Below are 25,003 nucleotides of genomic sequence, written 5' to 3'. Positions count from 1 at the left end.
TCAGAGATTGACAATATGACGTGAATGGGCATGTTATTTCCTACGACCAGTTGTGTTGACCTTGTCTCAGACCAGAGTGAACTGCTATCGTCATCTTGCCGGAAAGTCTAAATAAACTGTCATATGAATGTCCTGTTCAGCATTAGCATTTCTGACCGACCAACATTCCTTTTCCAACCGCTCACAAGAGCACATCTTTTACATTCGCAGCATACTTTGCTTGGTGTATATCAGCGCATATATTTTCTTGTTCCAGGTTTGTGTGTGATGTATTTATTACTAAATGAAACATTCTTTAGTTTTAGATCAAATACTTAAATATTACTAATATATTTGATGACTATATTTTCTATTTTGAGAAATCATAATTTAAAAGTAAACCGATTCAAACTCTAAGCACGTATAGTGCTAATGAAAAATATAAAAAAAATATTGTAGGCTTTTAAACATTAAAGAATAAGTTTACCGATCTGCCTATATCAGAGGTAATTAAAATCTATACAGAAATAAAAATATATAGAAAACCTTTTGCACACATCAAAGCGATCCTCATACGATATATCTATGGAGTAAAGCATCTTATCTAACACAGTTACATTGCAGTTTTGTTTATTGACCGTAGTATTTAGTTATTAGGAACTCTTCAACTATTACTTTTTATCTCAAAATATTTATGATCAATAACAATATTTTTATTTTACATTCATCACGTGACCACACCATAATGTTACAACTACTAGTTAGACATTTATTCACTTAAAATATACTTTATGCGTCTTATTATTGTATCAATTCAATGTAAAAACACATTTATTTGTAAAAATACCGAAATAAAAATCATCTAAAAATTATTAAAGGAGAGACAATGGTAACTAAGATTGTTAGCAAATACCGTAAACGTTTTGGAAACACACTCACTTATCTAATTTAGCATAGAACTTAGATCTGATTTGATACCTGGAAATGTGGCCAGAAACTGCATTATCGAGTGGAGTAGGCTCCCTGAAGCGATAACTCAGTTACTTAGATGTCCAGGAGTGCGGGCCTGTGGTATATAGCAGGGACCTTGCTTGGGCCTGCCACTGTTCAGCGCCAACTCCACAGACCAACAGGTATTTTTCTCACTTTTATTTATATACTTACTTAATGTTTTACAATAAGTTCCAAGTTTATTTTAAATATTGTTGGAATATATATCACTAAGTTGCGTTCTTCATTTATCAGAGAAAAAAAGAGTTTTTTCAAAATAGAATGTATTATTAAATATAACTAAGACTTGCTCCATCTAAAACCTGACTATTTTTCTTGTCCTAGGGGTACTAAATTCTTTTATACTCGTAAATTAAATATTTTTTCAAGTTAAAAATGTTATTATTGTAAAATATTTGTAAAACCTTCACTTTATTTTATGTTGTAAAACGGCTAACGCTCTGATCATTTGCGCATTTCGAGAGCGTATGCTTAAATAACAGATTAAAATGTAACTGTAACACCAATAATTAATTTTTGAATGGGAAATTTTCTATTTAAAATGATTTCAATACATTGAAATTAATACAGGGTAACTAACGCAAAACTGGTAGTGTTCAAATTAGCTATATAAACCTAGTATATGAAATTATATTATTTCATAGTTACATAAATTCATTTCATAAGATACTATTTGTAAAAAGATGGCCACTTGCAGAAATGTGTGTCCAGACGGCTCAGAAAATTATCCCCTCATAGGATGTAAAGGTTTGATTAAACTATCACCATTTCTGTATTTGCATCTTTCAAACATATTTAAGTAAAGGGTTTATGATTTCAACCACGCCATTCAAATAATCCAACTTTGATATACTTTAAATTATCAATTGCAGACTAGTTTTAAGAAATCGAAAATGAAATTTTACTCGAGTTGTATATGATTTTCTGAACAGATTGGAAGCTTGTATTAGAATAGATTAAATAGTACTATTTTTGTAATAAATATCTACTACTCATTTTAAAAACATCCTTTTCCCCCAGTATCTTAGAGGACAGAATACATTTCACAGAAGACAACGGTGATGTTTTATACTTTGAACGGTATATGTGTTTCAAAATTGAGATTACACGATTTTTTATAGGTTGTTTTATATGTTTAGAACATACCTTATCAAACCTTAAGTATTATGACAGTAAAAATGTCTGTCTACCCCTTCAGTTGCAGGCTCTAATTAGGTAACACGCCCAAGGGACGCTAGTAAGGTTTCCAGATGTTTTGCCGACTAAAACTTTACGATCTTTATTTTAAAACCTCAGTTGTTGTGAAAACTAAGCGGTAATACTTTTTTCGCGTTCTTAATGCATAATTTTGTTACATTGTCATATTTATTTCGATATATTTTATATATTTTATGTACTGTACAACGTGTGTACATATACACTAAAACATTATGTGGTTATGTTACACAAATTGTTTTTAATACATATTCCTAAAATCAGAACTATTTTAGTTCAAATTAAATTAATAATACCAAAGCCCAAATTGATTGAAATATATGTATATATTTATTTATTTATACGTGTATATATAAACTAAATCATACTTCAGAAAGGATTATACTGCCACATTAAATATACAATAATAAACCTTTTAACACTTTTTGATCGATTTTACTTTGTACAATGTACATTTCGATTCCAACGAATTCATCATCAGGTACTTGTAGGTTCTGATGATGTACCTGCAAGTACCTATTGATGAATTCCTTGAATTCGAAATTTACATTGTACAAAATAAAATCTATAAAAACCCGTTAAAAGGTGTATTATTTATATTTATATAAAACCCGTTTCGAGGCTACATCTATAATAATGCCCTAACATAATAAATCATGTTATTCGGTTTAATGTTGATTTACGTTTTGCATCTTTATACCAACCAGTCCTGAGAGCAGTTCCTTTATCCTTCCTCATCCTTATTGCAAAAATATTCCGAGTTCCATCGCCATGCTATAAGAGTGGGTGACCTCCGCATCACGTGACCATAATCTGAAGGTAACAAATTTACCGTTACAGTATCATTCTGGTCTGGGTTTTACTTTTACTAACATTAGCTTATATTATATGTAAGATTTTAATTTTCACTGTAATTTTATTATAGATTTATCTTTGTAAGTTTTTAAGAAGATAGTTTTTCTGGATAAGTTATTTGGTAACCTAAAATAAATATTTTATTCCTTTTTAATAAATACGCTAAGTCCGAAAAAGTCAATTATAATCTTGTTTTTTTATCCTACAGCAAAAATATAATGTTAAGAATTCAGGTGCACTATTTCATTAATTCTGTACAGAAATAGTCTGATCAATCGTATTATAGTTATTATAGATCGAGAAACGAAACGAAAGTTCCTTTATTTGGCCAAAAGAAATAAATTATCAGAAAACCGTGAATCCCAGCAATTTAACCGTGGCGACGTGATAAGTTGTGAGGGAGGCCCCCGAAATGGTCTTAAAGTTTTTTGTGAAATAAAACAAATTTTTCAAAAAGACACCAAATAATTCCCTCGATGTCTCATGGTCTTAGAGTTGCGATTTTTGTTTCTGTAAGAACTGTGTAAGCTGTACTGGTACTATGTATGCAATAAAAAGGAAATGGACAACGTGTGTGATTATTTATCAAAGCAAAATCACGTATAAAACCGGAAATATAACTGCTAGACTCCTGAATTTAGAAAAATAATATACAGCCACTATGTGAGGCTAGTTTTACTTTGCATACATGTACGCAATAAGTATGCTTGGAATAGTTTCTTCTATTCTAGTTTTACCTCTGTCTGGCAATAAAATTCAGTGTTTGAAGCTTTTTGTATGTATTATTTTTTTTAAAATTCTTCAAAACAATTTAATCTGTTTAAAGACGTATTCATTGAAGTCGTGTTGAAAACTACAATACTTTAGTAATTTTTGACATACCTATTCATTTAAATAACCATTACTATTAAAGGTAGTTTTTGTATCTCGTATCACATTAAAGTTCTAATAGCATCTTGTTTGGCTATTCCATTACCAATAAAAACCGTAAACCTTTATTTTCATTATAATATTACAAAGCGGCATAACTGGTACAAAGCGGCGAAAGATCTTAAAAAGAGACATAATTATAAATTAACTAAATTCATACTTTTTTGTAAATACTATATAGATATAAAATCGTTGCGAAATATTTAGTTTTTACAATTACTAGTGTTGTATGAAACCACTTATGTATTAGTAACACATTGTTTTGCAGCACTATTTGACATGGCCTCCAAGACCGTACTGTGTGTTCTGCTGCTGACGGCTCTTGTGCTCACCGTCTGTGCTGACCCGGCCAATATCGGCACGTGCATCCGCAACTGTGCGCAGTGCAAGAAAATGTTCGGCTCTTACTTCGAGGGCCAGCTGTGCGCCGACTCCTGCCTCAAGTTCAAGGGCAAGCTGATACCGGACTGCGAGGACGTAGCGTCCATCGCTCCCTTCCTCAACAAGTTCGAGTAGAGCTGCTGGAGATCTGGAGCCTTGGAGTCTATGGAGCCAAGAAGACGTCTCTTACTGTGCTACCGCTTAGGTGCTAAAAGCAACCCATATAGCTAATGTAAGCGTGTGATGTATTACTGTCAAAGGTTGCTTTGTAAGTAAGCGGATACTATTGTCTGTCAGATGTAGTATTAAAAATTGATAGAGTTTCTTGTAGGCGCTTTATCACTTCACCAAGTTGTTGCGTACATTGAAAAGCCACCCTATGACGTTAGTGCCATCTATATAACTATTTTTTTAGTTGTTTTCAACCAATTATTCTTATGATATATTTGTGAAAACAGGTAGAAGGCTACTTTATTATGCTAAACATTATACTTATTTGACAAACAGATACAATATGATTAGATATACCTTTTGTTATTAGCATGTCTAATAAGGTATTCAGTGAAAACCTGTACAGGTATTATGTATAATCCTAATCATGTGTTATGCTTTTTTATTTGCATTAGATTAGTCTTTAAAAATCCTCGCTTTTATTTACAAAAACTACAAAAATATATAGGCTGACAAAGAGAATGCACGTGATTTTTATATCAGGTGCAAAATTCACTGTTTGGTATTGCTGTATGCCACTGCGTTTCTGGTCTATATATGTAATTTATTCTTAAGAGTGTGTACGTGCTTTAAACAAAAACGAGTGTGCAATAACTGAAGAAGTAAATATTATATTTCTTGTCTTTCACTTTAAATTACTCCCATCGTATATGAAAAAACCTCAATTGTTTTAAAATATTTGCAATTTATTTAGTACAATAATAACGATAATCCCACATGCCTTACTTTATCGAGCGTAATATATATTCCCTAAAGAAACTTTAACAATTTTTTTTTAATAAACTTTAAAAGTCGTCCTTTTATTATCTACACAGAAACTAGATATCACCTATGGTAGTTAAAAAATTGTATTGACTTTTTTTAACTATAAATTGATTCTTAAATTTCATTCAAATATGAGAAAGGTATATCTATTCAACTTTTAAAGTAAAATTAATTATTTCACCATTAATGCACAGTATACATTTTGAAGTTAGATTAATAACGTAAGCCGTATGAAATAAAAATATAGAATACCTAATACTGTTTAAATTCCATGAATAATTTCCCTCCACTACTGCAGTAACATAACTTACTGTTAATAATAATAATAAATTAATTGCATTAGTCATAAGATATTTACAATGCATTTACGAATAAGAACTAGTCAATTATTTCATTGTAGAAAGTTTAGATCATTGTGTTGTATTATGTATAGTGCGTTTGTAATTGCTTTGAAGAGCATTCAGCCTGCCTTAATGTGAAATTTTTGTGTTATCAGAAATAAAGCTGTTGACAATAACGATGAATGTTTATTTTTCATTTCACTACTATATTTTGAAACATTGGGTATTGTTTGTTTTTCATGAAACACGAAAGCAGTGTTAGGGAGTTTAATTACTTGAGAACTGGTTGAGAATTAAGTAAGTGTTTAGTTACTTAATTATTGGTCACATTTATTGGAACAACTTTATGGTTTTAAAGTGGTATCACGTTGCTCTATAATATAATGATACTAAATAAGAGTGTTCTCGGCTTACCGATGAATATCTCTGTCCATTTAATACCACAGTACTGTGCTAAGAATTGCATGTATACCCAAGAGATCTTATATATGAGATCGCTTTAAACAAATCCTATATTTTTCCATAAATAAGATAAGCACTTTCAGTATTTCAGTTCTTTGGACACAACAATTATTTTACAACTTGGACGTGTGATATTGGCACGAAACAGAAGGTAGGGTGGTGAAGATCAGAATCAAAAAAATGACCTACAGTACCATAGAATAATGATAAGAAATGTACAACGTATTCTTCGCTTGCGGTTATCGTAAGAGGCTATCAAAGCCTCTACAGTAGGGTATTCGTGATGATTCTTTTATCCTAAATTAAATGTAGTAAAATGTGCTTCATTAACAAATAAATATTCAATGAAACTTAAAGTACTTTAAGATTATACGAATTTTTGTATAATCTTTAACGACGCAGCTCAGCATATACAACAAAGTGGACAAAACATTAAACTTTGTGTATAATATTTTATATTCTCAGTAAAACCAAGCATTATAAGCATATAATTAATCATTATAATATTCATAATTTGTCAGCATCAACATATATCTGGAGGCAAACATACAGGGTCATCGAAAAATAATGCCTAGATTTTAACGTTAACTGTCATTAAAAATCTATTAAAGGTAATTTAAAGGTTGTAGTCTTAGAATGTGCTTTTTGTTGGACATACATGTACGGTCAACATCGTACTGAGCGGCGGCGCGTCTGTGGCCGGCTGACCTTGGCGATTGCGCAGCTTGTCTGCGCATCACAAAGACAGGGAAACACAATCAGACGAACTAAAAACAAAACTTGAGTTCACCAGTTATCGTCCAGTGAAAGAATTACTCATTTAACATGAAAGGTTTTGATGTTATAATTTTTATTAAATCTAGGCATTATTTTTCGATGACACTGTATTTTACTTGACCATATATCAATTAGACACGTTCTCTGTAGTTGCATACACGCCAAATTCTGCTTAAATCTGTCCACTTAATTTTCTGTGATTCAGCATCAACCAGCTAAACATCTTCACAAACTTTTCCAACTATTATATTTATTGGATATAATTACTTAATATTCGCATAAATAGGACAAAATCCGAACTTAAATTGGACCCGCAAACAATGCAATCCAAACAGTTTTATTATAAGAACCGCAGCTACATGCAGTACACACAATGAAACAATATTACTGTTCTAAACATAAAATTCACTGATTAGCTAGCGTTGCGGTTTTTTTGGCTTAACAAGCAGAATTTAATGAGTATCGCATTACTCGTTAGACTCACAGTTTACGTCTCTTTCTTAAACCTTGAAAATATGTAATATTAGTTATAACGTAATATTTTAAACCATGTATTCAAGAACTAAAGAATGTAACCGATTAAAACATTACGTAAACTACGAACGTCATTTAATAAAGCATACGAAAACATAGGATCCAGTAACGTGTATCTCTTTTTGAAATTCTCGTCTGATTAAGCATGTACAACATTTACTAAGTTTTTTTTTTTATTTTTGTTATAACACAACTTTGTTGATTTGATTATGTTGATTTTTACGTATTATTTGCCTAAGTTTTCTACGTTGTGATACTTGTACATAAAAAATACCATTTCTTAAATCGTGATATTTCGGTTTTTGTGAGATAGGACAATATATTTCATTACGGCTAATTATGAAATCCTATTATTCTTTCAAGTTAGTTCATATTCATTTTAATTCGTTCTTCTATATAAATACATATTTTAAATGAATTTTACAGCAAATATGTATCAGTTAAACAAAATTTACTGTGCATTATTATTATTCTTGAACTTCAAAATACACATAAATGGCCGATGGACATTAACTGCACGTTTTAATGTTTTATAATGGGTTCAAGGTAATATGCAACATATAATCACTACTTATTTCAAGATCTCATTTCATATCTTCAGCAAATGATGTAGATTGTCGATATGATTAATTTGTAGCTCATATGTGTAATAAAAATAGGAGAAATAAAGCTATTGAATGAATTACATAGGTTTATTGTAATCTAGGAATTGTAATAAAATATTTTCCTTATTCTTATTCGAGGTTGGATTGCCAAAGTCGACAAGATACAGATATGTTACTAGTGTTAAACAGTACACTGCAATATTCTAGCCGCTCCTCTGTAGCCGCTGAGTACTCAGAGGATGCGGCGTAGACGAGTGGGGTATGCTAGTGGAGTCTCTTGAGGAAGTTCCTGACGGTGGTGGGATTGTTGCAGTCAGGAGAGAAGAAGCCGTCCGTGGCCAGGCAGAACTCGGCGCAGGCCTGGCCGTTGAAGTAGCTTCCCAACATCTCCTTACACTGACCGCAGTTGCTGCAATAACAGACAGTGGATTCTTTATAAATGTTAATCTAACAGAATAAGTAGCTCCGTTTTATAATAGGTAACACTTTTCACTAGGGACTCAAAGCACTTAATCCTATGAGAACTTTCCCGCGGAATTATAGTAAAATGTATTGCCATTGCACAGTCTTTTAGTTACGCTAAATTTAACAAAGAGGAGGATTCCAAAGTACCAGCCCCTACCAGTCAAAACGGACAGAAATGTACAAACTTTGCAGACTTACACTTGCAAAACGGATTCATCAGCAATAATCCTCCCCAGTGAATTGGACCTACCAATCATTATCTCTTAAATCCCAGTGTCAAGTACAATTTGTGATTAACAACATGCAACTCCTTAACATCTAATCAGGTGCTTAAATGAAAGTGACACATCATATTTTGCTATACTCTGTGTAACTTTAAGGCTAACATTTAAGTACATACTACTAATTGCATTCTATTGTGAATTATATGTCCATTAATTATTTAAAGAATAGTAATGACAGATCCGTGAGATGTCAATTTCAAATTTTTATTATTTTAAATTATTTTATTCTTATTCTCAATCGGAATTGTACTATCATCGCCCACATAATTGTAATTTTACACAGTTAATGTTAAAGCTATTTTCAGAATATATAGTCTTTTTTCTATTTTCCTTGAGTAGGTTGACTGTGTTCTGTTTAGATCAAAATAATTCAGTTCTAGAAATACGGTGTTATGAAAGTGTATTCCTCAAAGTTCCATAAATCCTTATAGGTGGTTAAATAGTTCTTCTCAGTGTGAAACCGACTGAATAGAACTTTCTAATCATGTCTTGTAATATATTCCATGTAAAAAAATTTTCTAAAACTACATGTATATAATATATACATATTATGTAATAATCCACTTTAAAGTTTTCTTAAAACTCTAATAGTACGTGTTCCTTTAAATTTACTCTGTATCTACAGCGTTGGACTTGTATGTTGTGGTTATTTATATGGTTTAAAGTGTTCTGTTTTTACAGTAAAGTTTATTTTTGAACCATCCCTGATATCCGATCATGAAGGATGCTTTAATTACAAGATATCTCTACTGTCAACCATCTAAGTCTAAGTAATAAACAAGCACGTAATTGCACGTAAATCCAAAAACTATTTTTTTACAAAAATCTTGTGTTAAAATATGTATATTGTTGTGCTTTATCAAGAAAAAAAAGTTCTAAGTGCTATCATTTATAGTTTTTTTGTAAATGTTCCTTAAAGTTTGAGAATTTAGCATGGGCTTAAATGGAGCTCCCGACTCCCCTTAACTTCTTATCTTTTCATAAATTTCCTACCCACAACATGAAGTCGTTTGCAGTTTGGTGGCCTGAGAGTAATCAAGATCCTTTAGGAGAAAATTGATAATTGGTAATTTGAATCCTTTTGACTAAATACACTATAAAGGTCCAGATCACAACAAGACTTGAAAGTAATACATACTAGATAAAGACAGCGATACTGATTACAAGCGGTAATGGTGTACACTGCCAGTCTGAGTTCCATACGTACTCTAAAGCAATACTTACTTGATGCAGACAGAGATACTGGTGAGCGTGACCTCTGTGACCAGACACGCGAGAATGGTGTACACGGCCAGTCTGAGTTCCATCCTCAGATGTTACCATGCGTACACTAAAGCATAGAAACATTATCTCAGCAATGTGGAAAGTAATAATTTGTAGTTAGGACTAGCGCTGAAGACATACAACTAGATGCATTATAACCAGACAGTTATTCTACAGTAGTTTAACACGTTTACTGCGGCCGACGCTTTACTTCGCAGGTAGATAGGGAAAGCAATGTGTTCAACCCCGTATAGACCAGTCAGTGTATTTAATAATATATTATTAGGGTTGTATTGAAATAGTTTTTTTTATTGCCACTGACGTCTAAACCAATAAAACTGAGTCTTCTGATAGAGTCCTTGTCGCTCATGCTTGTGTAGAAAATAATATTTGGAATTAGAAGTTAAATTTCAGTAAACGACTGGAAGGCAAGTAGTTTAGGAGTTTAACCTCCTTCGTTACCATTCATTAATCATTTGACTCTTAATAGTATAGTACCCAATAATAAACTGCACAGCCTGTTAGTTAAAATATCGTACTATCACAGCTCTTCAAATAGACGTTCACCACGTCCCAAAATCTAAGTGTCATTTAACAAAACTCTTGGCCGTGATAAAATGGCTATTCTGTCAGGTCTTTAAAAAGTTTAAATGCAAAACTGACATTGATGCATGTTCGCCTAGGACAAGAATATGAGGATATTCGTCATTTAATTTAGTGTTAAGGTAATTAAAAAAGACCTTTGCGCTACCTTCGGAGTGACAAGATATTCAGTGTGATTAAGTTTGAGGAATGAGGCAGCCTTCTGTCGTGATTCCATGAGGAGGATCACGCTCCTTCAGCTTCTTCGAGTCAGAGTGGGCACGAGAACTGAATTACTTTCATGCCCAGGATTGAAAAGCATTTATCAGAGATCTTCACCTTCTCAAAGAGTTTACCCTTCACAGTAAACCAAGTTTATGTTTTGCCCCAATATATAGACATTACAGCATTATAAATCACGAAATTATACTTCATGAAAAAGTTCACCAAGAACTAGGTTTGAGTTAAATGGATCTTTAAAATTGTATATCACATTAACTTAAAATGTATCACTATACTAAATTTTTGGGTGGGGAAAATTGTAGTGTACAGTATAAGCTATTCCAATTATTTAATTTTGGTGATTTATAAAGTTAAGGTGTAATGCATAGACACAATTAAAATATTTATTTTTGTTTTTACAATATATATATATATATATATATATATATATATATATATAATTTTTTATTTCAAAATTTGGATTTTGTAAAATATGAAATATCTCATAGTAAATAAGTTTTTTGAAGTTTTGTTTAAATTATTTAATTTAAAAAAAATGCAGTTTAATATACATCTACCCAAATTTTCATAATTACCTAATGACTTTTTATTATAATAACTTAAAAAAAATCAAGGTCAGAACCGCAATCAAGTGCAACACTTGAAAACCGTTTGGCAAGTCAACTGAATGCAATAATATGCCACGAAGGTCACTTATCATTTTCGTATATTTAATAACAAAGTAAAATTCATTATCTAAAAAACCCAACTTACTAAACCTGTTTCACAAATTTTTGCTTCTCATGTTACATAATCTGAAATATGATCTAATAACAGATTTCTCATGTGAAAGATACACCTCGGAACTCTTAAATCTATATTTTCACTTGGTTATGCAGAACTCTATAAAAAACGAATGCATCACAGTATAATGATCTGAAAGTATCCTAAATGGATGGTTAAATTAACTACTCGTACTAAAAATTGGATAGAACGATCTTCTCGTTTAATCGTTTCTTAACCAATTTAGATTTTTAGTAACACCATTTTAATAAGAAAAAGACGAAATACAGCCTTTGAAATATGTTTATGAAGAAATAAATAATATTTATGTCCCTACCTTAATACTATCATAAGCAAATTTCTGATTCCGAGAACATCTGCTAGTGTAGTAGTAGTATAGTAGTAGTAGTAGGTGTATGAAGTCTCTATCTTAATAAACCTATTCCATTTGACATTGTTTATACCAATCTCTACCAGTTTAGAGGTGTGTATATTACTTGCTTTATTGCAAACATCAAATATTTATTTCCAATCGAGTTTGTAAAGCATGTGGTAAAGTCGGTTTACAGCAACGATCGCTTACTACTATTGTTTATTTATTCCAAATAATCGGAATAGCGTAGCACAAAATCTTATCATGTTTAATTTTTTTATGATGGAATATGAAACCGGAATGTTTAAAAAATCCTAGCTTTTTATGCAATCTCTATATTTCCTAAAATTTTAATTGAAGAGCTCTTTTCCAAAAACTGCTAAGCCCATTTTTTTATAAATTGAGTTTGCTATCACTACACATTATTAAACATTCACAAGCTCTACTATGCATTATAATAACTTTTTCCTAAACCCTCTTAGTCACATTTATTTTAATAAAAGAAAAACAGATTTTTTTTCCAAAACTTTTCTAGGTCCCTCAGAGGTTTTTTCCTAAAACTCACCATGTTCAGAAGCATGCGCAATACAGGACAACAGCTGACTGACTCAAGCTATTATGCGGTATAGCAGTAATAATCATAACCTCACTTGTTGATGTTTTAAGCTGCCAGTGTGTTGCATTTATGTTTCCAGTTTTTAAGTTTATTCTTTTAAAAACTTTAGTATGAGTGATTTTGATTTTGATTAGAAGGGCTTATAAGCCCTCAGGTTGTGCTTCCAGGACGAGGTAGAAGAAGATAGCAAAATTCTATATCTAATCGGTCTAAAGTTGAACAGGACAATTTTCCTTATGAAATATATTATGATTGTGGAGCCAAAACGCCATAGGCCTAAAAAGGCCTTAGAGAAGAAAGATCCTAGACCTAGGCTACTTACTCAATACGTTGTAAGAAAGAAATCTGTGCAAATGTTGCGGGTATGTCTCAAAGCTTTTCTTCCTTGGCCAGTATAAGTAGATTTCGCCTAAATGGTATATCAAAACACCTTAGTGCTGTTGGCACAGATAGGAAAGAAAAAAGAGGAGGGACACGTCAAAAATTGATAAGATACTGGTACAACATCCTCCATCATAGAATACATAAAAACTTTAAAATGTCGAGAAAGCCTTATGGAAGATGTAAGAGTGTTCGCGTGTATATGCCCCCAGATTTATCGGTTAAAACAATGTGGCGGCTGTGGAAAGGAATAAGGCGAAAAGAGTCCTTGCCTGTAGCATCGTACAACAAATTTTATGATATTTTTCAGAAAAAATTCAATATAGGATTTGTGAATCCTAAAGCAGATGTATGTTCTTTTTGTGAAGAAATAAAATTAAAAATGAAGTGTTCAAAATCTCCAGCCAAAAAAAAGCCAACTTATTGGGTCAGTATAGACTTCATAAATTCCGAGCAAAAAAAGTTTTATGAAATTTTGAAAATAATGGAGAAGGAGTCCTAAAGGTTGCATTCGACATGCAACAAAATCAGGCCATTGCCTATGAGTAAGAGTAACCGAAACATTTTATGCTCGTCAGATATGGTTATATAACCTAACCTTTATTGTTCATGAAGATATCCAAGATAAAAATAACACATTTATCTATTCATGGACTGAAGACCAGTCTGGAAGAGGATCAAATGAAGTTGCTTCTGCTCTTTTATCATTTTTTGTCTCACTTAGAGGATAAATATCAGGAGACAGTCCATGAAGGTTCTGGTCCCAAAATTCTTCGACTGTTTTCAGATGCAGCGTCAAGTCAAAATAAAAATTCGACGATGGTGGGATTACTTCTTGATTATGTACAAAGGAGTAAGATCTTTGAAAAAAAAAAACATGTTTTCCCTATAAGAGGCCATAGTTTCATGCCCTCAGATCGTGTGTTTGGAAGAAAAGAAAAGAATTACCGGAGTAAGGAAAAAATAATTTCTCCGCAGCAATACCACGATATTTTGCAGGAACATGGCACTCTAAAAACATTTTAGGTAGAGACTGGAAGGTATTACATTTGAAAAAGAATGCAGATACCATTTTTAAAACACAAATGCCTTTTTCAATGATAGAACAGCGTGTTTTCAAATATGAAAAGGGAGAAAGCTGTATATTTGTTAAAAATAGCTACTCTGGAGATTACAGTAAGCATGAAATCAAAAAGAAGAATTTCTTAAAAAACTGGACTTCACTCTACAGGCTGGTCAATGTTGTAAATGAAAGCAATCACATCAGTGAAAAAAAGAAAAAGGATTGTGCAAGAACTTTTGAAATTTGTTCAATTATCTGAAGAGGACCAGCAAATACTACGGTAAAGCACTTCAAGACGTAGTTTCAGATGTGGCAGTGCAAGATCATTCCGAAGTAGTTTATGACGAACAGGAACCTTTTCTGTAAAGTCTTTGACAATGAAATATTATATTGTAAAAGCTAAGTTTAATTTTTTTAAATAAATCCTGTTAGTATGTTATTACTGGGGAACACCTAATTTAGTATTAAAAACATTTTTCCAAATACTTCTAATTCCCACGTTTTTTTCCAAACATCACTAAGTCCTTGGAAAAAGCCTTCTCAAAAATTGACTTAATTCATTTAAAATTTTTTTAAAAAAAAATCATGTTTTCAAATATTTAAATAAGTAAGTACTTCTTTTAACTTAATATGGTGCAAAGTAATCTGATAAATGAGCGGTTGATAAAAACGGGGTTTCCTGAAAAATTACCTTTTTGGACTTAGCAGGTTTTGGAAAAGTGCTCTTATTGTTTGGTTTTTAATTAACATGCTTGGGAGCTTAATGTAAAAAGAAGGCGTTTGAATAAGATTAAAGGTTGTTAATTAATAAATATGTAAACTAAACTTTTTTTAAAAGTGACATTTGCGGGTAATTTGTTGGCTGATGTAACCATGTTTCTTGTTAAGTGAAACCTTTCAGCAAATTCATTTGCTTTGTACTATATTTTGTCCCCTACCTTGAATTAAATATTATAAAAAAATATAATTTTTCGTTCTTAGATTGCCCATAAATGTGCGAAAGTGGTGTGATTTCTTCAGTACTGAAGTCAAGTAATTAATTCAGCTACGTTATGGTTTACTTTAGCAATCACGTACACCAATGAGATTAAACCGTTTTGCTTTCTTGGGTGATTTAGAATTTATTTCTACATGCAGGAATGGTAAATGTGTCGTTCTAACAGAGATGGCATTGTCAGACATGAATTATGAAGTGTAAGTGACTGAAATTAGCAAACTAAATTAATTCCTAATATATCACCGTTTATGCCTTTAAGTAAAATAGAACTTAGATTCAGTTATCAAAATGCGTAAATACCATTTAATCAGAAGCATAATGATTGGATGTTTAAAGATTTGTGTTTCAGATGGGATCCACAACTCGTATGCACAGCGTCCATGACATTATGAGATTGATTTCAATAGGGGTTTCTCAAAAGGATCATGGCAGTCACTCAGATATATCAGAGATAAATCTATTGTAGAGCAAAAACAAATATCAATATATTATGGGTTTTTTTTCAAAAGCTGAAATCAGCAGGGCCCTTCTACATCGTTCTCATATTCCACCTTTGATTTAATTCAAACATACTAATAAAACTGAAATGAAGAATCATTATCCAACGCTGAAGGTTAGACAATACCTAACGATTATATAACCTAACGAAGATATATAACCTAAGGAATACCTGGAAATTGTCGTGTTCTTTTTGGAGCTTTCAAATTCTATGCTCTGAACTTTCTTAGCCATTAGTCTCGTATGTTCCTATAGAGCTCCTCTAACCCTCATGTTTATTTCTCCTTTAGTCTTCAGAAACATCCTAAAGATCATTCTACCTGCATTTCTTTAGTTTATTAATAAAAGGCAAAGTAACGTCAAATAAAACATTATGACCTATTCAGAAGTAGGTCATATACTCTTTTAACGAAAGTTTGCAAGCTTTTCAATTAATTCGAAATTAAATAGGGCTAGTGTCGATATTTCACAATTACAATCTTAGTGGTGTTGGTATCGAACGGTAAACAAATTTTCCAAACCTTGCAGAAATCTAATTGTTTTACGAAAAGAATATGCCATTATCCTTACTGCATTTGGACGTAATAAAAAGAACATTAGAGGCACATCCGTTTAAAAAACCGTCTTCTTGATACAATTAATAGGCATGAGAGGATTATCCCGTTTACAGGACTAAATACTGAGTCCTGAGTCTTTGGTATCGTTGGCTTTTTGACCAATTAATTGAACAAACCCTGAACTAAGTAACTTTTGTCTTGATTGTCAGAATGTTACGATATGTCATCACACCAGATTAAAAGGTTTTGGGGCCTTAGAAGTCATCACTCAAGCCTTTTTTTATTGGACCTGTACTTTCATGCTAAATTCCTTGATGGCATTTGTTTCACTAAGTCCTGACATATTCTTGGTGTTCAAATGTAAAAACTTTAAAGATGAGTGGAGCCTTGGTTTTAGATAGCAAAGCAGATCTTTAGTGAACATGAGTAACATAAATTAGTAACATCTTTAGTAACATAAATTTTCTCTCAGCGTTTTTGGTTTGTAGTTTTTAATATTTAAAATTAACACCTTCTCGTTAATTTGTCACTAACATCCTGTGTAATATTAATAAATAAATACTTGCTTAAGCAATTTTCCTTTTTTCCACTTTCCGTTACTTATTTTCGTTAAACAACATAAAAACTAACATGGATTCAAACCTCTCCTTTTTTCTGGCTGTCCTGGTGGGAAAAAATATAATGTTACTCAATACATTTTAAGTCGTGTATGACTTTTTTTACTGTTTCGGATTGGTTTGCGTATCTTTTTTCACTTTTTATTGATTGTTTCAGCAAATGGGAAATTTACCTTTGTTAAGTTTTGGACTAAATAAAAGGTATTTTATTATAATATAAGATTTATAAGATTTAAACATTTATAACACTTTATAAGATTTAAAAAATCATATACGATTTTTAAAATCTATATTCTTCAATCACAAAATTTAAACAAATTATTCAATTTGTTTAAATACTACTAGACGGCTATAATACTACTAGAAATTCATCACTTGAAAATTCTTCTTAAGTTTTTCAAACACCCAACTCGTTATAAAAATATATTATTAAATTATCGGGTTCCGATCGTTTCTCCGTTTGAGCCCAAAAGTGTCATAGAATGCAGAGTTAGTTTCTCCCATAAACGTCCCTGGCTGATGACTGGTTAGAGATACCGTGATATCCTGGTGTGTGTGACTGATAACGTCACTGTTAAACGAGTATCGTGTGGAGAAACCCTCGTGGGAAGCGGTGCTTACAACATTCATCTATAAACTGTTTATTAACGGTTTTCAGTTTACGTTAAATTTATTTTTATCCTTTACACATGGGTAAATACTAATGTAACTAAATCAAATGTTTCAAGAAATCACAATGAACGATATTTAATTTTAAAACAAATCTCATCTATCTGTAATGAAATCCGATAAAGTTATAAAATATGTCATTGTGTGTATTGAAATGATATGGTGCTTACTACCTTCACGCATTGTATAAATTTATATATATTTTATATTTATAAAATATATGCATTGTGTAAATTCTTCACTTTGAAAAAAAATTAATCAAGTTTTTGAAGGAAAACAATATATATGTAATACAAACACTATGTATTAATTTAATAATTATATTAATTTATATATCAATATGACCATAAGCAAAATGTCATTATTACAGTTATATCAGCTCTATATGGAATACTGGTTGGGATTCTTCGAAGTCTATACTTTAATAAATTTCAACGCAATTTAATTTAAAATCAAACTGGTAATTTAACTTTTATTCTATATTATTATAAGTACACAAACGTCGAATTGAAAAGAACATTAATTTATTTAGATGTATTTCATATTTTTATCTCAACTATTAAATGTTTCTCAAAGTTAAAAAACGACTTATTGTACCGTAAGTTTCTACAATTTTTAAAAATGTGAAACAATTTTTTTACAATCATGTAAAATTGTAGGGTTTATATAATTTATTAATGAGTTAATTAGGTAAATATTTAAACTATGGAATATTTATGATTCACATAACGCTCTGTACAACAGCACAGGTGGTACTTACCGCACACCGCTTGAGTGCGCTTCACTGGTGGCACGCCACACTTTATAACCCTGCCAGCCGCCCTCAGCAGCCCTGCAGCATCCCACCCTCCGGGCCAATTAGCGAGAGTTACACAACCCCGACTCGCCCAACTCGCCATCCCGAGCTCCCAGCCGCTTTGTTTCCGCGGTTACACCACCTTTCTGGCAATCAATTCAACCTTTGTGTGTCGGTAATGAGGATTTTAGTTTTAATTGCAAAGCACATAAAATGTTTTTGTAGATTAAGTTATATCCACAGCATTTTTAAATGATATTTCACATTAAATCCACGTGGATTTGGTTTACCTGTACATAAATAATCTGATTGTATTTACTTAACACTAATCTCAATAGTCTCGTTGGCTGAGATCTGATTTTATTTTACTGAAATGAACTGTATTATACTGTATAAATATAAATTAAAATTTTACTTGTGGTCTATATTACCATATATATGGTTTGTGATTTAAAATTTACTTAACATATAAAACAATATACCAATATTGTTTTACTTTTTGTAGCAAGGTACAATAAATAAAACAATATATGCGACAATTATACAAGAAAGTATTTAATTCTTCACATTCATCCCCTTTTGTACATTTGTTTTTGCACTCATTTCTAAGTACCACGATTGTCTATCTTCTACCTTTACAGACGGTGTTCCGTCCAAGGTGTTCAAATACTTTTTTGCACGGTTAAGGTTTCCTATATAATCAGACACTATATATATGTGTAAACGGGTATGCCATAGGGCTTGGTCTTTGTTCCGGTCTTTTTCTTACTATTTATATCTGATAATAATATCTGAACCAACAGTAATGGTAATTTTCCTGTTTGCAGACTATACTTCTTTAGGCTTTCTAAAATCAACTGGGGGCATTAAAAATGTTTATATTTTTTCAATGTGTTTCCTTTAAAAAGAATGCTAAGCCTATCTTTCTCCTACGGATTCCCGAATTGTCACGGGAAAAATTATTTCCAATCGTCACTTAATTTTCAAGAATCGTTTGTGGATGCTAAATTGAGATACTATTGTAACATAGATAAAGTATTCAGAAATATTGCTAGTGTTTTTTTAGGATTTCAATTGCTAGATACTTGGTAAATAAAGAAATACTATGGACTAGATATTTTGGTTGCACTTGCCCCATTATCGACAACTCATACGGTTTCACCATATGGTGAGGTGAAAACACCCTTCCCAGTATGTTGTCTGTTTAACGAAGACGATTAGAATCATTTTCGTACCAAAAAAGTCGCAATCATGCAAAGACTTTTTTCTTCAAAAAATCTACTGAAACTCACTAGATTATACAACCTCGTATCTGTATCCTTGCAGATAAGTTTATGATGCAGATAAGCCCAACGGTCGACTTTTTTATCCTCAAACAAACTCCAAATCCACCTTTAAATTACGAATTTACTAACCATATGCAAATTTTTAAACATCGTTATGCTTTCTTTAGAAATTAAGTCCGTTTGTTTAGGTCAATCCATTCTACGACTTTTTAGTTGCAATCATGGTTAACTATAACAACAATTTAAAAATATTCTCTACTGCTCAGTTAAATCCTATGGAGTAGCCTACCATGCACCATCATCAAACTCGATTTTTCTCATAAAGAAATTAAGCTACATGCACAATATAAGTGAGTAGGTCAAATCGTTTTTGAGATATCGCTCGGATAGACAGACAGATATGAAATTTTTAAGGTCCTCAAGAAATAGATTTTGATAACACTCAGCTAATACAAATATTGATCTGTAAATAATAATTTATCTAATAAGGATATTTTTATAAGTTCTATACCCTATAATTAATGTATTTATTAGTCCCTAACTACTATTGGCGTCAAGGCAATTGTATCGTAAATTGAATAATAACAGGTTTTATTTTTATCTGTTAATTTAATCAAAAGAACTCATATGGTTTTAATAGTGTAAAAACGAAATACCTATAAAGTTTCTGTGTATTTAAGGGTTATTTTTTTTGTTAGAACATGAATAAATTCATTATTACTACACTGTAAATATCGAGTTCAAACATGATTACAGCCCTCTAAATTCTAAAATGATAATCTTAATTCAAACAAACTCTCCAATAACATAAAGTTTTTTATTTTTGTGAGGCCTTTCGTACTCAATGAGTACAACTTCGGACTCACACAACTGAATGAAAGTAATAATAACAATAGTAACATAAACAATTTTGTACTAAATAAAAACATATGTCATTAAAAATACAAAAAAAGTAATATTCTATGACAGCACAGTATGTTATATGTATATATAAAAATAAAGTTTATATTTAGTTAAATCAAATAAAGTAACGGTGAATTTTGAAAATTTGTACGAAAGGCCTCACAAAAATAAAAAAACTTTATGTTATTGGAGAGTTTGTTTGAATTAATATACCATTTCCAATAAGGCAAGAGCTTCAAGAATGATAATCTTAAGTTTAGATCACTATATTCAATTTATCACAACAGAGTATGATTACGATTTTAAATAAGAGTATAAATTAAACAACAATACAATTGTTTTATAAAGCGTCCTCCAATATTGATTAGTTTTTCAGAGAGCATGCTCTACTTTTTTGTGGCCAAATTTGGTTTATTTTGTAATTTCATACCGAATTTAATATTGAGGTATTCAATATAATGACGAAAATCCAAGAGGACTAACATTGAATTGTAAATTTAAACTAAGACTTGTCAGATTTTTTCATCAATTTTTTATTTTAAGGGTGAAATAATATCTCTGGTTTGGAATTACCATCGTGAGGTCTTAATCAGTGCAACCACTGCATATTTATGTTCAATTTCCGTTCATGTTCCAAGGATATTGACGAATTCAATAACCGAACTTCCAAAATACTTTAATAATTTAAATTTGCATGGGTGACTTTCAGTAAAAACCAAATTCTTATTAGATGAACGAAGTCATTTTGTAGAAGGATTTCTTAAATGTGTTATACTTTTTTTAAGTTTAGTAATAAAACTATTTATTCAAGCCTTCCATATAAATATTGGTACAGTAATTGTTAAATTTGTATTATACTATAAATATTTGTTTCATTCTGTGAAAATTACTTTACATTTGTTCAAATTTAGCTGGCGTTTTTTATAAAGTATCAGTCAGCACTATAATGGGAAAGGTATTGTTGACATATCCAACAAAACATCCAATCTACCATCAAAAGAGATGGGTATTGGATTTGGTACCTCTGTACGATCACAAGTTTACTGCATTCAATTATGTAAAGAATGCATGCATTCAGGGAGAAAATGTTGATTGCAACTGGAAATAAATGTTATTTCATTCTTTTCTGAAAACTCTCAAAAAATTTATATTTACATTTAATACTATTATTCACAGAAGTTCAAGGGTAATGACATAGTAATAAAACAGCCTATAATATATTAACTGTCTATTTATTATCTTTAGTGGAACAGTATTCTATGATATTTACAATAATTCAGTTTATATAATGTGATAACTGTGCAAAATCATCACTTATTTACAGTCCTAATCTAACTTATTCTCTGTGACTTTTCTTGAATAAATTAAACTCCTCAGAATATTATTTCTACTTGTAAATTATAATCATCACTGACTGAAACATAAAGCACCGTATAACTTGGTCGACAGATTTTACATTTGGAGAAATTTGTTCCTATACATACTAAAAGGTGCTCTAGTAAGGTATTTTGGAATTCCATCCTTAAAATGTTAAACAATAATGATAATAATTGATAAGGAAATAATTTTATAAACATAGCCAGAATATGACGATGTTCCTTTTTATACCAAAGATTTTTCGATTGATCAATTTAAAATATATACCTTAGGAAACATTCAAAACATTTATATATACGTTTTAGCGTTTTCCTCCCTTTTGATAACATTTTAATTACATACATATATTGAAAAAGTGGGTTTTATTTCGGTAAATTGTAACAAAATTTAGTATTTAGTGTATGGAGAAGACCTGGTGGATGTATTAATACTAAGATACTACCAAATTTTCCAAATGTAACATTCTGCAAAAACTGCGCTCTGATAAAGTGAACTAAGAAGGGTTTGTATTTCATTTATTTTCGAAATTATCTGCTCACTGGATTTTGTAAAACTGATTATTAAAAACCCTGAAAATACGATCTTTCAAAAGATTGCACACATTGAGAATTAAAACACACGGAATTTGTCACGGAATTCATACACTGGGATAACTTACATTAAGAGGCTTATTGATCCCTTTAGAATTATCTAGCTTTATCGATTCATAACTCAAGTTATTGACTAAGAATAAGTATATCAACAAGTAAATTGACAAGGTGGGTTAGGCCGTGGACAAATCGGTCGTATATTTAAAATTATTAAATTTCCTTTGGATTCTTCCATACCCTGGAATTATTTTTATTGTGACCGTCAAAAAAAGTGTTTTCCAATCTTGTGTTGTACCGATTTTCACCTTTCTTTTGTTCAATAGGATCCTCACACAGGCCAATGGCCAATCGGGTCTCGTCGATAGTACTTCTGAGGAGACTTCTTAAGCCAATGAAAACGCTTAACCGCACTAGGTTATAAGTTAAAAGCAAAAGTATTAGGAACTGTTACACCTCGTGTAACAAAAGAAAAATGGAAATATATGAACAACTTTACATTAAAATATTGATAAACCTAAAGTATATTAAAAAATTAAAAACATTGCCCTCATCTTATAAAAATCAGTATTTATAATACTTAATAATCTATGAATAAAATTTACCGGAAAAGGTTTGTAATTCAACAGAAATTTCATAATCAAAACATATCACTGTTCTAAATATTCTAAATAGTCAGTTGGAAGCCTAATATTCCTGAAATACAGACTGCGTGCAGTGTACCCATTCTACTCAATAACATTAATTAATTTCAGACAAAATAAAATCCTTGACAGACTATTTAAAGTAGGTTTATATTAACCGAACTTTCTATTCATGAGAGTATTTCTACCATCCTGTTTACACTAAATGACTTTTAGTCGAGTTATTTCCACTCAACCATTATGACTCGTTCATAAAAAAAACTATAAAAGATAACTTCTCTTAACACTTTTTTTAATACTTCGGATAATAAAATGCTCAGAATAAAAAATCTATAACTATTTTGATTTACTTTGATCCTAGTTATAACTAGGATAAGAATACTCTAGGGACCAATGCTTGGAAAACGATATAGGTTTATGGAAATCTGTTTTTAACTTACTGTTAGAAGTATCTCTTACATTTTGCATTTTTGATAAGGGTAGTTTTCTTTCTTCGTCTGACATGTCTTTAACTGGATATCTCTTACCAAATTCTTCACTGTTTTCATTAGGTTCCTCTTCATATTCGTCACTAACTACCCTCTCTCTTTCATCGCGGGGTTCTTCGTTTTTGTTGTTTTCTTCTTTCAGCTCTTGTTCTGATATGCCTTTCAGATTGTTAACTTTAGACTCTGAAACAATTTTATCGTGTCTTGAATTCGAATTCTGATTGTTTTTACCAACTGTGGACGATATCGTTTCATGAGTATTATTTGCTGAATGTAAAGCAAGCTTTACTGTATTATTCATTCTACTATTGTTTTGCATCTTCAGAGGTCTCTTTAAGTCAAGTTTTTCTGAAGAGTTATAGAAACGATCATTTCTTAGTAATGATATTGTATCAGTATTATTGTCAATATTATATTCCTTTTCCTCTAATATATTTCTTCCCGAATTGTCATTTGACTTAACTGTATCTTCCGCTCTATCATGAAGACTCGAGTAGTCATATTTGTCGATCCTTTGCAATAAATCTTTCTCTGGTCTGCTCGACGTCAAATTGTCATGTTCAATTTCTTTTTCTCTATAAAGATTTTCATAACCGATATCTGGAGATCGAGGCCCTTCATTTGAAGTTCTTTCCTCTAGTAAATTTACTCTGAAAGTTGGAAGTCGCCCAGTCACAGTATGTTTGAAGATCCTTACGATACTTCGTCCAGAGGGATGATAGGAAAGAGGAGTCCCACCTCTAATTGGCTTTCTAATTCTTGGGTATCTGTTAAATGAGACTGTGTTTTGAGTTTTAGGGCCAAGGCTATAGCTTGGTCTTCTTCCTCTACCTAGGTAGTAGTTCGTTTTAGTTCTTATACTCACTGGCCTTCTCGAAAATGTTCCTGGTCCATAAGAAGAAGGATAGCGAGGTTCTATCAGATACTGCCCTGGTAAAGGATTTGCAGGAGCTACTTGTCCTGACCCAGTCAATGTTCCATTAATACCAACGGATCCTGGGAGTATTCCAGTTTTTTTTAAATATTATGTATTTGATTTGTGTTGAAACTTGGAACAGTCGGATACCTCGTTGGCTGAACCACTACATTTCCAAGTACTGGAACACCTCTTATTGCTGTAAAATCGTGATTAAACCCTTTAGTCGCTCCAGGTCCTGCCAAAGGATCCTTAGATATGTATCTATCCTGGATGTCTTCAGGGTTAGCCAACAAATTGAAAACTTGGCTGAACGGACCCTTTATCTTCCTCATAACTAACAGCAGATGGAGATTCTCCGTTATTGTGGTCATCATCTTCGTCCTCCTCTTTTTCTTCTTCCTCTTCCTCTGTTTCTCCATGTCTTCTTCTTTTTCTTCTTCCTCGTTTTCTTCTTCTTCATTTTCTTCTATGCTTTCAGTATTTCCTTCTTCGTTTACATCATCTTGTTTTTCATCTTCTGAGCTATAATTTTGGGCTATTCTCTAAA

At 31.5% G+C, this 25,003-nt stretch overlaps 2 protein-coding genes across 3 annotated transcripts; one reads left to right on the top strand and one right to left on the bottom strand.

Moving 5' to 3' along the window:
* The first annotated feature begins 482 nt into the window (after positions 1-482).
* LOC124363932 (eclosion hormone-like) lies at positions 483-5,831 on the top strand. Its single transcript, XM_046819205.1, has 2 exons — positions 483-1,112; positions 4,259-5,831. The coding sequence occupies exons 1-2, from the start codon at positions 1,028-1,030 to the stop codon at positions 4,504-4,506; spliced, it is 333 nt and encodes a 110-aa protein (XP_046675161.1). The 5' UTR covers positions 483-1,027; the 3' UTR covers positions 4,507-5,831.
* A 2,328-nt stretch (positions 5,832-8,159) lies between these two features.
* LOC124363931 (eclosion hormone-like) lies at positions 8,160-23,641 on the bottom strand. Of its 2 annotated transcripts, XM_046819203.1 has the most exons (4): positions 23,509-23,641; positions 18,217-18,398; positions 10,060-10,165; positions 8,160-8,495 (listed from the first exon to the last, which is right to left on the bottom strand). In XM_046819203.1, exons 3-4 carry the CDS (start codon positions 10,140-10,142, stop codon positions 8,351-8,353), a joined length of 228 nt encoding a protein of 75 aa, XP_046675159.1. In that variant the 5' UTR covers positions 10,143-10,165; positions 18,217-18,398; positions 23,509-23,641; the 3' UTR covers positions 8,160-8,350. The 2 variants fall into 2 exon arrangements, with proteins under 2 accessions (XP_046675159.1, XP_046675160.1); XM_046819204.1 differs by lacking the exon at positions 18,217-18,398 and having other exon boundaries at positions 23,509-23,612.
* Between the last annotated feature and the right edge of the window lie 1,362 nt (positions 23,642-25,003).

The sequence above is a fragment of the Homalodisca vitripennis genome, chromosome 5, assembly GCF_021130785.1.
Source record: "Homalodisca vitripennis isolate AUS2020 chromosome 5, UT_GWSS_2.1, whole genome shotgun sequence".
In the NCBI taxonomy this organism is placed as follows: domain Eukaryota; kingdom Metazoa; phylum Arthropoda; class Insecta; order Hemiptera; family Cicadellidae; genus Homalodisca; species Homalodisca vitripennis.
Note: the sequence above shows the minus strand (reverse complement) of the source record. Positions and strands in the feature narration are given on the sequence as shown.

Excerpts from the sequence above, each read along its gene's own strand:
- LOC124363932 (XM_046819205.1), top strand. The coding sequence starts at position 1,028 with ATGTCCAGGAGTGCGGGCCTGTGGTATATAGCAGGGACCTTGCTTGGG. Across the intron at positions 1,113-4,258 it reads CCAACTCCACAGACCAACAG|CACTATTTGACATGGCCTCC; the intron begins GTATTTTTCTCA and ends ATTGTTTTGCAG.
- LOC124363931 (XM_046819203.1), bottom strand. The coding sequence starts at position 10,142 with ATGGAACTCAGACTGGCCGTGTACACCATTCTCGCGTGTCTGGTCACA. Across the intron at positions 8,496-10,059 it reads AGTATCTCTGTCTGCATCAA|CAACTGCGGTCAGTGTAAGG; the intron begins GTAAGTATTGCT and ends CTGTTATTGCAG.